General features: G+C 38.1%; 1 protein-coding gene across 2 annotated transcripts in view; it reads left to right on the top strand.

Moving 5' to 3' along the window:
* HMG20A (high mobility group 20A) overlaps positions 1–13,742 on the top strand; it is a 68,707-nt gene that overhangs the window by 34,567 nt on the left and 20,398 nt on the right. For both annotated transcript variants that reach the window (XM_030317640.2, XM_030317641.2), the window contains 2 exons: positions 7,323–7,415; positions 12,853–13,000. In XM_030317640.2, coding sequence (XP_030173500.1) covers positions 7,327–7,415; positions 12,853–13,000 — 237 coding nt within the window. In that variant the 5' untranslated portion in view covers positions 7,323–7,326. The remainder of the gene's footprint in view (positions 1–7,322; positions 7,416–12,852; positions 13,001–13,742) is intronic.

The raw sequence follows: 13,742 nt of genomic DNA on the forward strand, positions 1-13,742 counted from the left end.
TTTTCTCATATAGGCCTCATAGATCTTACCTAAGTACTTCATTTTGGGGAATGCTTATATAAATGGTAATGTGTTTTTAATTTCAAATCCTACTTGTTCATTGCTGATACATACTGCATTGTATTGCATGATGCAGTTAACGCCTATATATTAACCTAGTATCCTGCAGCCTTGCTATACTCGCTTATTAGTTTCAGGAGTTTCTGTCAATTCATTCAGATTTTCTACATATTCAATCATGTCATCTCTGAACAAAGAGTTATTTCTAACTTCCCAATCTATATATCTTTCATTTGCTTTTCGTGACTTAGTGCATTAGCTAGGACTTCCACTATAATGTTGGAAAGTTTTGGGGTGGGGGCTGGACATCTTTGCTTCGTCCCTGATTTTGGAGGAGAAGCTTTATGTTTCTCACTGTGAATTTTGGTGTTAGCTGTAGGGTTTTTCAGGTGTTCTTTATCAAGTTGAAGAAGTCTCTTCTATTCCTAATTTGCTGAGAATTTGTATCATGAATGGGTGTTAGATTTTATCAAATGCTTTTTCTGTATCTGATCATGTGATTCTTCTTTATCCTATGGATATAATGGATTACATTAATTAATTTTTGAATGTTGAACCTGCATTACATATCTATGATGAATTTCACTTGGTCATGGTGTATAATTCTTTTTATACATTGTTTGATTCACTTTGCTAATATTCTGCTGAGGATTTTTATATCTATGTTCATGAGAGCTATTGGTCTATATTTTTCTGTGTGTAATGTCTTTGTTTGGATATTAGAGTGATGCTAGCCACATAAAAGGAATTAGAAAGTATTCTTTCTGCTTCTGTTCTCTGAAGGAGATTGTCAAAGATTGTTAATTTCCTCCTTAAATGTTTGGTAGAATTCACCAGTGAACCCATCTGTGTCTGCTTTCTGTTTTGGAAAGTTATTAACTATTGATTCAATTTATTTAATAGATAGGCCTAATCAGATTATCTGTTTCTTTGTGAGTTTTGGCAGATTGTATCTTTCAAAGAATTGGTTCATTTCATCTTTGTTATCACTTTATGCCCACAAAGTTGTCCATAGTATTCCTTTATTATCCTTTTAACATCCATGAGATCTGTAGTAGTGTCCCCTCTTTCATTTCTTACAATAGTAATTTATGTCATTGCTCTTTTATTCTTAGTTAGCCTGGCCAGAGGCTGACTGATTGACCTTTTAAAAGAACCACCTTTTGGGGCGCCTGGGTGGCGCAGTCGGTTAAGCGTCCGACTTCAGCCAGGTCACGATCTCGCGGTCCGGGAGTTCGAGCCCCGCGTCAGGCTCTGGGCTGATGGCTCGGAGCCTGGAGCCTGTTTCCGATTCTGTGTCTCCCTCTCTCTCTGCCCCTCCCCCGTTCATGCTCTGTCTCTCTCTGTCCCAAAAATAAATAAACGTTGAAAAAAAAAAAATTTAAAAGAACCACCTTTTGGTTTTGCTGATTTTTCTTGATTGATTTCCTATTTTCAATCTTACTGATTTCTTTTTTTTTTTAACATTTTAAAGTTTGTATATTTATTTCTTTTAAGAGAGAAAGAGAAAGAGCAGGGGAGGTGAAGAGAAAGAATTCCAAGCAGGCCCCATGCTGTCAGCATAGAGCCCAATGTAGGGCTTGATCCGATGAACCTTGAGATCATGACTTGAGCCGAGATCAAAAGTTGGACATTCAACCAACTGAGCCACCCAGGCGCCCCTCAATTTTACTGATTTCTTCTCTAATTTTTATTATATCTTATCTTGTGCTTACTTTGAATTTAATGTGCTCTATGTTTTCCAGTTTCCTAAAGTAAAAGCTTAGATTATGGATTTTAACTCTTTCTTGTTTTCTAATGTATGCATTCAGTGCTGTAAATTTACTTTTAAGCACTGCTTTTGCTGCATCCCACAAATTTTCATAAACTGTATTTTCTTTTTTTTTTTTTTAATATTAATGTATTTATTTTGAGCAAGAACATGACAGGGGGAGGGGCAGAGAGAGAGGGAGAGAGAGAATCCCAAGCAGGCTCCGTGCTGTCAGCACAGAACCTGACATGGGGCTCTTTTCCACAAACTGTGAGATTATGACTTGAGCTGAAAGCAAGATTTGGACATTCAAGTGACTGAGCCACTCAGGCACCCCCATAAATTATAATTTCATCTTTTTTTAGTTGAAAGTATTTTTCAATTTCTCTTGGTTTCTTCTTTGACTCATGTGTTATTTATAAGTATGTTGTTTAATTTCCAAGTATTTTAGGATTTTCCAGCCTTCTTTCTGTTACTGATTTCTAGGTTAATTTCATTGTGGTCTGAAAGTAAACATTATATGAATTCTATTCTTTTAAATTTAAGATATGTTTTGGTATATCTTGGTGAATGTGCCATGTGAGCTTGAGAAAAATATGTAATCTGCTGTTGTTAGATGAAGTAGTCCTACAGATATCAATTATATCCAATTGATATATGGTGCTGTTGAGTTCAACATTGTTCTTAATGATTTTCTGTCTTCTTAAATATCTATTTCTGTTACAGGCGTGGTAAAGTGTCTAGCTATAATTGTGGATTCATCTGTTTCTCCTTGCACTTCTATTAGTTTTTGCCTCACCTGTTTTGACCCTCTGTGGTTAGACATATAAATATTAAAGATTATTATGTCTTCTTTGATTGTCCCCTGGCATTATGTAATGCCCCTCTTTCTCCCTGATCACTTTCTTTGCTCTGAAATCTGCTCTGTCTGAAATTAATATAGCTACTCGCTCTTTCTTTTAAGTGGTATATCATTTCCATTCCTTCTTCTCTGATCCTTCTCTTGCTCTCTATCACAGTTTTCTGGCTTTCTTTAGTGATATATTTGGATTTCTTTCTCTTTATTCTTTGTGCATCTATTTCTGGTTTTTGATTTATAATTACCATTAGGTTTGTATGTCACATCTTCTGCATATAGCAGTATATATTAAGTTGATGGTCACTTAAGTTTGAACCCAGTCTTTCCCCTTTCTCTCCCCCATGTTTTAGGTGTATGATACCGTATTTTACATTATTTTCTTTTGTGAATCCCTTGATTGACTTCTACAGATATACTTATTTTTACTACCTTTGTATTTCCTACTTTTATTTCTCTTACTTATAGTCTTTCCTTTCCACTCAAAGATTCCCCTTTAACATTTGTTGTAGGGCTGGTTTAATGGTCATTATCCTTTAGCTTTTGTCTAAGAAAGTCTTTATCATTCCCTACTATCAGGAATGATAACCTTGCTAAATAGTATATTCTTGGCTACAGATTTTTTCCTTTCAATACTTTGAATGTATCATGCCATTCCCTTCTGGCCTGCAAAGTTTCTACAGAAAAATCCACTTATAGCCTTATGGGGTTTTCCTTGTGTGTAACATTTCCCAGGAAAAGTCTTCTTTTCTCTTGCTGCTTTTAAAATTCTCTTTTAATCACTACTTTTTGACATTTTAATTACTGTGTGTGTTGGTGTAGACTTTCTAGGGTTCATTTTTGTTGGGGGAATTTCTCTGCCTTCTGGATCTGGATATCTGTTTCCTTACAGAAGTTTTCAGCTATTATTTCTTCAAATAAATTTTGTGCCCCTTGTTTCTCTCTTCTCCTGGGACCCCTATAATGTGAATATTGTTATACTTGATGGAGTCACTGAGTTCCCTAAGTCTATTCTCATTTTGCATAATTTTTTTTCTCACCTGTTCAGCTTGGTTACTTTCCATTACTCTGTCTCCCAGATCATTAATTCATTCCTCTGCTCTTTCTAGCCTGCTGTTTATTTCATCTAGTTAATTTTTAATTTCATTTATTGTGTTCGTCATCTCTGATTGGTTCTTTTTTATCTCTATTTTAAGGGTCTCACTGATGTTCTCCATTCTTTTCTCAAGTCCAGTGAGTATCTTTATGATCATTACTTTAAATTCTCTATCAGGGGGAGCCTAGGTGGCTCAGTCAGTCAAGCATCCAACTTCGGCTCAGTTCATGATCTCACGGTTCATGAGTTCGAGGCCGGCATCAGACTCTCTGCTGTCAGAACAGAGCCCACTGTGGATCCTCTATCCTCCTCTCTCTCTGCAACTTCCCCGCTTTCACGTGTGCTCTTTCTCTCTCAAAATTAAATAAATAAGAGTAAATAGAGGTTTGTGTGGTTAGAGGTCAGTTGTAGAAGTAATTGAGAAAGCTGAAATGACAGGAAATAGTGGTCAGACACATTTGAATTTGAGGTTGGTTAGCCAAATGACATGATTTTGAAAAGAATTGAAAGTTTTATATAAGGGTTTAATGTGGACAAAGAAGACAGAATCCCACCTCTCAACTCTGAGGTATGTGATGGGAGGGAATGTTGTGCATCTCCATGAAAGAACTTAATGAAGTGGGATTAACATATGTAAAGTAAGGAAAGGTTGCTTGAAAAGAGCCAGCCCCAGAAAATCTAGGTATAAATTAGGCTTCCAGCACTGTCCAACACATTTGGAGTAATGTCTCATTGTTGAGATCATCCCTTTTGTTGGGAAGGGTTACTAGGAAAATCTTAGTTGAAAAACATTTCTTAAGCTCCACCTATAATGACCAAAGCAATGTTCTGAATATAGTTTGGCTCCCCATATTACTACAGGGAGAAAATGTGTTGATTGGCCAATAAATACCTAGTGTGCTTAAGATAATTATCATTATAATTTTTATAATTGTTATTAAAATATCTTAAATTGGCATCATGTTTTATACATCCATTTTTTTCAGTGAGTGGTTAGTGTTAGAGGGAATTTTTGGATTTTGAAATCTACAGTCTGGACCCTGGTTTAAACTATAAGCCTCAACGTAATACCATTTTTTTGAGGCCTCCTGGTAGAAGCCTTCACTTGGTACAGAACCTGTCTGCCAGGAAACATCTGCATGATATGCTTACTTATGTAAACTGCAGCAGAGAACCAGATTTGTATGTTGCTTTGTCTTTGTGCGTATTTCTCTTCTTTTCCCTTCCAGAGTAGCATTCATTACATTTCTTAAGTGCTTCACATAGAATTTCAAAGTTCAGTTTGACCTCTGTACTGAGACATTATCAGACACAGATGCTACACTGAGAGGCTTTTTGGCAATCAATGGCTTAGTAGCCGTGATTCAGTTTGAATCACCCCCTCATGGACCATATGAAAGCAGAACCTTGCAGGATCCCAGCCATATTCTTGGGAATCATTTTCTTTTCCAACCTATTGGACTAGTTAAGAGGCTTTTGGATTTTCCTGGACTTTTTCCTCATTTCCTTCTTTTGTTGATCTTGGCCCCTTAACCTTCCACCCACTTTATTACTCATTTCTTAGGGACCTGACTACTCAATAACACTAGAGAAAATATATCTGAAGCCATATGGGTTCAGTAAAACAAACTTAAGAAAAAGAAGCAAGACATTTGTGTTCTCTCAACTTCCTTTGTTTATATGATCTGTTTATATGTTGCTAAGGTTGTGTTGTCCAGCTGCCTCCCAATCTTGCTCCCAATACCTCAACAATGACTGAAGAGAACTGGGAAACACTTGAAGACGGTCATGTTGGCACAGAGAATGAAAAGAGTTCATTTGGCGCCACCACCCCCCCCCACCCCCCGCCAGATAATATATCACCTTTGAGGTTCAGTAAGAGATGCCAGGAACTTCAAATGCTGAATCTTAAAGTTATTGAAAGGCCATTTACTTTTAGGGAGACTTTAATAAGAAGCCAGCTAAATGGGTCCTTTTAAGGTTTGGGAGTGAATACCTATTTGAATGTTTTCCTGTGGTTTACAGTTAGACTGTATGGCATTTAATTGATTAGGGGTTTTTTTTGGTAAGATGAATATTAGTGTAAGGTGATGTTAGCAGCCCTTAAAGCCCAGGCTCTAATCTGGTATGTGCATGAAGTTTCTCTCTCTGCTTTCCATGCTCTACCCACTGCAATGGGTATTAGTCATACGGAGATGCATTTTTTTCACATTAAGCTATTTATGAAACCGGTCTGCTAAATAAAAATTTAGAAGCAAAAACAAGAAAATAAGAATAAGAAATAAGCCATCAGTGTCACCATTTTTGAAGTAAATTATTCTATCGAACATTTAGAATTTGGTGTCAGTGTCGTCTGCATCTTCCTCTGGTTTCCACCTCAGTGGGATGAATCCTAGCTCTGCTTGGGCTGCCCTGCTTTCCTCTTAATTGCAGTTTCACTAGGTCTCCTCAGCAGCAGCCCCTGAAATAACTGCTGAGGGAGCTCCTAAGTGAATTCTCATAATTTGCTTCTCAATTCTCCCCGTTTGATTGAAGCACTCTCTTTCTTGAGTGGTTTGCAGTTCCCCTTAAGTGGTTACTGTTTGGGGTCACTGTTGAATGTTTTGTTTGAATATCACTTTCACGATGAATGGAAGGCTGCTGCTTTTGGCTCTATGGGGTGATACCACCATTGGTGGTAAGCCTTGAAAGAGAAAAATCTTTCTTTGTAGTGAGATGCTAAGTGAAATTACTCTCTTTGTCACTTTGTCCTTTTATCCTTTCAGTCTAATAACCTTCAAGTTCTTGTAATTTATTTTGTTTTCTTCAATTAAGCTTAGTTGTTTCCTGTACCCAGGTGCATGCTATTTCCGTTGGTCGTCATGGTGATGTGGAACATATTTCTGACCTGGAAGTGAGGTTTCTTTACCTCTGCTCCACATCAGTATGCCTTCCAGCCTCCACTTCCTTTGCATTATTTCCTTTCAGAGGGCTCAGTTTGTTACCACTTAATCTAAGGATGATTCATCTGGGACTGAGACCCAGTAATGCTGTAATAACAATACCTTGCTTTATATAATAATACTCAAAGCACTTACCATCTTAGCCTTTCTCTGTTTATGAAGCTCTTTCAGTTTAATCCTTCACAATAACCCTGTGGGTCAAGTCAGCAATCTTGTATGTGTCTAAGATGGTGAAATAGTATCTCATAGAAGTTGAATAACTTGTTCAGGGCTGCTGAGTTACTCTGTGCTTCTGACTTACTCTGCTCAACAGTTTTTAGAGTAAATGAAGAATACTTTTGAAGGTATTCTTAATGAACAAAAAGGAATTTCCAAACTCTGTCCCATTTATTAAAATCTAATGCTTTTTAGTCTAGTCGGTCAGTAAGACCAAAGTTAAGAACCCATTAACCAGTGTTTAAATTGATTTATGTCCAAATCAAGAAAATAAACATTTAGGTCCATTTCTATTCTGCTGCTGATGTGATAAATTTAAGGAAGCCTGGCTTATATTAATGGAACTTCAACTGGAAGTAATTAAGCCATTATAATTATTTTCTTATTGTCTCTTCCTTTCAGAGAGATGGAAACCTTGATGACGAGCTCTACCCTGCCACCCCTTTTTGCAGAGGAAGATGGCTCCAAGGAGAGTAATGATCTGGCCACAACTGGGTAAGCAGCTGCTCTGGGACACTGGGCCTCCACCAAGCTTTAAAACAAAGCTTCTGATAATGGATGAGGTGCTAAAGAGACTGTTTTATATCATAAAACCAGAAGTTATGTTTGTTAGGCTTCACAAAAGAGAGAGTGAGAGCCATTGTAAGCTGCTTTGTGATCTGCATTCAGCTGTCATTTGCCGTGTTCTGGTGCCTATGAACTGGCACAGCAATATGTGGATCTAGGAAACATCAGTTCCTCCTGGTTAAGAGAATTACATAGCTACCATTAAGTAAATAACCTGCCACAGGGCTAGCTCTAAAAATCAAGTTCATTTTCTGTTTGAATTGCCACAGATATGAAAATAACTTTTCCCCAGAGGTCTGATTTTTTTTTTTTTTTAAGATCAGATTTTTTTAATATGGCTCTTTATTCAAGATGCCTAGGAGCTCTGACTTGACTGACTTCTCTTCCTTTCTTTCCCCCCATCTCCTTTCTTTGGTATTTTTGGGGCAGATGTATAAAGGAATATAGAAAAGCACTAATAGCAATAGTCCCTCTTCCCTCAAAAATCTCTGTTCCACTTGAATTTTTATCTTTTCTATTTAGAAGTTATTTGCCACGGAAGAAATACATTCACTGATTGAAGTGCTAGCTAATCCCTGTGATGAATTATTTTAATATTCTTTAGAGCTCTTGAAAAATGGACTAGACTTTGTAATTATTCTGTTTCCTTACCTCACATATATTTCTTCATTAATATCTGCCTTCTGACCTTACTATTCAGATAAAGCTGTTCTCCAAGACTTTTCTAAAAGCTGCCTAGTTGTTAAATCCAATTCATTCAAGAAAAATTTTCTGAGTGTCTCCTATGTGCCAGACACTGTTCTAGGCACTGGATACAAAGCAATGAACAAAGCAGACAAAAATACCAATCCCCGTAGAGCTTAAATTCTACTGGGGACATCAGGGAGTAAACAGGATAATTAAGTAAAATACATACTATGTTGTTAAAAACTATGGATTAACAAAGCAGGGAAGAGGGTTGGGAAGGCTTTGGGGTGCAGTTCTAGATAAGATGGCCCAGAAATGCTTTCAAAGTGAATTGAATAAAGACCTGAAGGAAGCAAGGTAGCTAGCATGCAGTTATCTGGGGAAGATTATTCTAGGCAGAAGGAAAAGGAAGTGCAAAAACCCTGGGTTAGAAATGTTTTTACCTTTTAGAAATACCCAGGAAGCCAGTGTAGCTGGAGCAGAGTATATATACCAAGGGGAAGGTAGTAGAGGACTACATCGGTGCTTTCTGAGTCAGAAAGTCTGAGTGAGGGCTAGAGATTTTACATGGTAGTATGTTCCCAGGCAATGTCAGTGCTGCTGGTATGAGGGCCATACTTTTGAGTAGCAAGGACTAGACCATGTACAATCTTATAGGTCAGAGTAAGCACTTTTAACTGGCACTCTGAGAGAGGTGAGAAAGCATTGGAGGATTTTGAGCAGAATGATCTGATATTTATTTTTTAATAGGATCCCTGTGGCTGTTATATTGAGAATAGAGTGAAGGGAGCAGGGGCTGAAGCAAGGAGACGAGTTAAGCTCCTGAAATAATTCAAGTGAGAGATGATGAGTTAAAGAACATCACTAGTGACAAGAGTATTTTTGTTGGAGTAGTAGGGGTGAGACCTCATTGGAGAGGGTTTCAGGGATAATGGGAATGGGGTTTGGTGCCATGTAGAATTTGACGTATATTTTGAAGATAAACCAAGTTAAGATTTGCTTGAAAAACCAGATGAGATGTGAGAAGGGAGAAAAAAGCAATCAAGGACAACTCCAAACTGTTGGCCTAAGCGACCGAAGGGATGACTTAGATGGGGAAAACTAAGCAGGAGATTTTAAATTTGAGATGCTTGTTAGATATCCAAGCAGAAATGTCAAATAGACAGCTTGATATAGGGCTTAGGGGCTAGGGGAGGTCTAGACTAGAAAAAGAAACACGGGAATCATCGGCATATACCTGATATTTAAAGCCAGAGACTGGCTGAGATCACTGAAGAAATGAGCACTATGTAGATAGAAAAGAGAAGAGATCTAATGCCTGAGCTCTGGGATACACTAGCATTTAAGCCAGGCAGAAGAGGAAAAGTCAACAAAGAACACTAAAGGGAATAGCTAAAAAGGTAGCAGAAAAACCAGAGGAGTGCCATGTCCTGGAGAACAAGTTAAAAAAAGGTATTTCAAGAGGAAGAGATCAACTGTGTTAAAAACTTTTGGAAGATCGGGTGAGATGAAGGCTGAGAAATGACGTGGAATTTAGCATGGAGGGCATTGGTGACTTTTGTAAGAGTTGTAAGTACACATGTCCTTTGGGTTACGTTTAAGAGAGAATGAAAGAAGAGAAATTGAAGCCAATAGATATAAACAATTCTTTTCAGAGTGCAGATCTTCCTCAGCTTACCATGGGGTTACCTCCAGATAAACCCATAGTAAATTGAAAATACCATTGGTCAGAAATGCACTTAATGCACCTAACCTACCGAACATCATAGCTTAGCCTAGCCTACCTTCAGCGTGCTCAGAACGCTTACATTAGCCTACGGTTAGGCAAAATCATCCAGCACAAAGCCTAAAGTGTTGAATATCTGTAATTTGTTGAATATTGTACTGAAAGTGAAAACAACACTTGTATGGATACAGAACGGTCATAAGGGTATCAGTTATTTACTCTGGTGATTGCGAGGCTGACCAGGAGCTGAGGCTCACTGCAGCTGCCCAGCATTGTGAGAGAGGACCACGCAGCGTATCACTAAACTCAAGAAAAGATCCAAATACAAAAGTCCAAGTGTGGTGTCTACTGAATCTATCTCACGTTCACACCATCGTCAAGTTGAAAAATCATAAATCAAACTGTCTTCAGTTGGGGATGGTCTCTATGAATAATTCTGTAATGGAAAGGAGAAAAATGAAGTGGGATCCAGAGAGTGCTTTTTGTTTTGTTTCATTTTGTTTTAAGGTAACAAGGTAAGAGTAAAAAATGTCACATTTGCTTGCTGATCCAGTGGACAAGGAAGAATTGGTAATGCAGGAGAGGGCAGAATTGCTAAAAACCTGTCTTTGAGTAGGCTAAATGCTGTGGGGTCCATGGCACAAATGGAAGGGTTGTTGGCTTTAACTAAGAGCGTGCCAACTCATTTATAGGAACAAAAGAACCTTGTTTTGTTTTGTTTTGTTTTGTTTTGTTTTGTTTTTTTGCAAACTGTGTCCAACTTGTCATCTCCAAGACATTTGATGCCTGTGACCACTCCCCTCTGGTTTCTGTTCATTTCAGTCAGGGATTCATAGGATTGATACATTTTCCCAAACCTAACTTTCATATTTTACTGAAATAAGAATGTACAAGAATTAGTAACTTAAAAGTTGATGGCACTGTTGGAACAAGAATGACAGTAAGTGAAAAAACAAGTTGCCAAAGCCATCCAAAGTGATTGAAACATCTGGAAAATAAAGCTACCAGGATCAAACTGGGTCTCTGATGGTGCCTCTTTTCAGAGAACATGATTGGCATTGAGTTCATAATTTCTCTTAGTCTTTTTCAAAGGACCTCAAAGACCTCAAAAATGTAGGAAACTCCTGCTTAAAATCATCTATTATATTTTCTAGAAAGGGTCAGAAAAGTGTAACTTCTTTCATTTCCAGGACAGTGTGCATCTGCTTTCATTCATTTCTCAGCCCACTGGAATCTGGATATTATTCCCCTAATTCTACTAAAGCTATGCTCCCTAAAATTGCCAACAACCTTTAGGTCTTCGAATTTAGCAGATACTTTTCAGCCTATCTTATTCAACATCTGCATCTTTTTACTTGGTTCATACCCACTTCTAAAAAGTCTTTCTGCCTTGGCCTCTTTGACAGTATTCTCTCCTAAATCTCTTAATGCCCTGCTTAGTCTTTCCTACTTCTTCTAATGCTTGCTCTTCAAATGATCTTTTCCAACAGAGTTCTGTCCTGACTTTCTTCTCTCTTTCTGGAGAATATCCAGCACTTCCCATTTTTCTGATTTTCTTCACTTCTGTTCTCTCAATGCATGTTTCCAGTTGTCTGTGGGACAGCTTCACTTAATTATGCCATGAGTGTTTCAGACTTACTGTTTTCTTTTCTGTCTTATACCCACCTCACCCATCCCCCACACACTTTGCAGTTGACGTTGGCTAATAGTGCATAATCACCCATAGAGTTACCTTTGACTCAGTCATTAAGTTCACTGTATCCCTGAAATATCTCTTAGCTATCATTCCCCTCTTCTTCATCCTGCCTGCCTGTCTCTCACTTAGTCTATAGCAGTAGCCTCCTGAAAGGTTGCCCTTACTCCTGTTATACTCTTTTCTTTCTGCCTGTAATGATGTTTACCTGGCGAGTACCTATTTATCTTTCAAGACCTCTGTAAAATCTTTCTTAACATCCTCTACATAATGTATAAAATTCATCATACCATACACTTTTTACAAACCTCTATTTTAGTACTTACATTGCATTGTAATTATTTGCCTATAACCCTATGAAGTATACATTCTTCCAGAATAGTGAGTGAATCCAGTCATCTACCTTATTATGTCCACTTTTTAGAAGGTTGAGATCTGGTTTGCCAACTAGTCTGGAACAGAATGCTGGAAACAGAAAAGAAATATGTGTTTTATTTCTTAACATTTATACCTGAACCTACTGAACTTAATAATATCATTAGATGATCTGGTTGTCAATAAACACTTGAGTCCAAGAAGTAATAACCTATGGAATGTACCATAAGAGATACTTCTTACGCCCTTCTGTGACGGGGCACCCTGCCTCTACAACTCCCATTCCTATTCTCCTTTTCCATTAACAATATTTTCCCTTTACACTGGAGATAAGATGCATGAAAAGTAGCATATAAAAGTGAGACTCTGTTGCATGCTCAGAACTAAAATGTCAATGTTGAGGGGAGAGGTCATTTTTTGAGAAAAGATTATAGTCTGTTTGGTTTTTTTTAAGTTTATGTATTTTTGAGAGACAGAGAGCAAGTGAGCAGGGGAGGGGCAGAGAGAGGGGAAGAGAGAATCCCAAGCAGGCTCCACGCCATGAGCGCAGATCCCGATGTAGGGCTTGAACTCACAAACCTTGAAATCATGACCTAAGCTGAAACTAAGAGCTGGACGCTTAACCAACTGAGCCACCCAGTTGCCCCTAGTTATTTTTAATAGAAGGCTTCTCCATGAAAATGACCTAGTTCAATCAAGCACTGAAACTAGTTTTTTAAATACTCTATAACTATTCTGGAGACCTTATTTACATTTACACAAATGAGGTGGGGTAATTAAACCTGGCTTCTGCTTTTGTTGACAGGGCAATTTGTCTTGAACCTTGGTAAATAGGAATCTTTGATGCTATTGATAACTGAACACATCTGCCTGTTACTCTTAAGGTTAACCCACCCAGAGGTTCCATATAGTAGTGGAGCCACATCATCCACCAACAATCCAGAATTTGTGGAGGATCTCTCCCAAGGTCAGTTGCTTCAGAATGAGGCTTCAAATACAGCAGAAGGCACTGAACAGAGGCATGAAGATGAGGTAAGCTGAAGAAGCATTTCTTCCTGTTACCAGTCTCTGAAGTTTCTAAAGAAGCAGTCAGCAAAGGAATTGATCGAAGCATTCATCCTCTGGCCCCCCTACATTCTGCAGAATTTTCTTCGTAGAACCGTATTAATAGTTTCACATAAAACCATATTAATGGTTTTAATGACACAGAGACAAGTAGACTCTTTTTCCCCCTGCTTAATAAATTTATACCTACATCATACTAGATGCTCAACAAATGCTTACTGAATGAATGAATGATTTACATAAGTAATTAACGAGAAGTCCACATGCCCTTGTTCAAGGCCACACATTTTATGCACACCAAGCCCTATAGCATGGAATCATACATTCTCAGAGGATCCACACCACTTACCAAGCCATTCACCCTCTCATAGAGGGCATCCTTCTCTAATTCACACAAGGTTCCATATGGGCCTAGGGCAGTCATGCCCTTGTTGGACTTTCAGTGTTCCTCGCAATTGATTGATTACATTGTCCACGTTAAGGCACTCTTTTTTAGTCATACAAGAATACTACCATGAATTTCATCTTTTTTCTTGTTTTATTTATTTGTTTTTAAAGTTTATTTATTTAATTTGCGAGTAAGTGCAAGCAGGGGAGGGTCAGAGAGAGAGGGAGAGAATTGCAAGCAGGCTCCATGCTGCCAGTACAGAGCCCAACGCAGGGCTCAATCCCACAAACCATGACCTGAGCCAAGATCATGACCTGAGCC

Source organism: Lynx canadensis, chromosome B3 (genome assembly GCF_007474595.2).
Source record: "Lynx canadensis isolate LIC74 chromosome B3, mLynCan4.pri.v2, whole genome shotgun sequence".
In the NCBI taxonomy this organism is placed as follows: Eukaryota; Metazoa; Chordata; class Mammalia; order Carnivora; family Felidae; genus Lynx; species Lynx canadensis.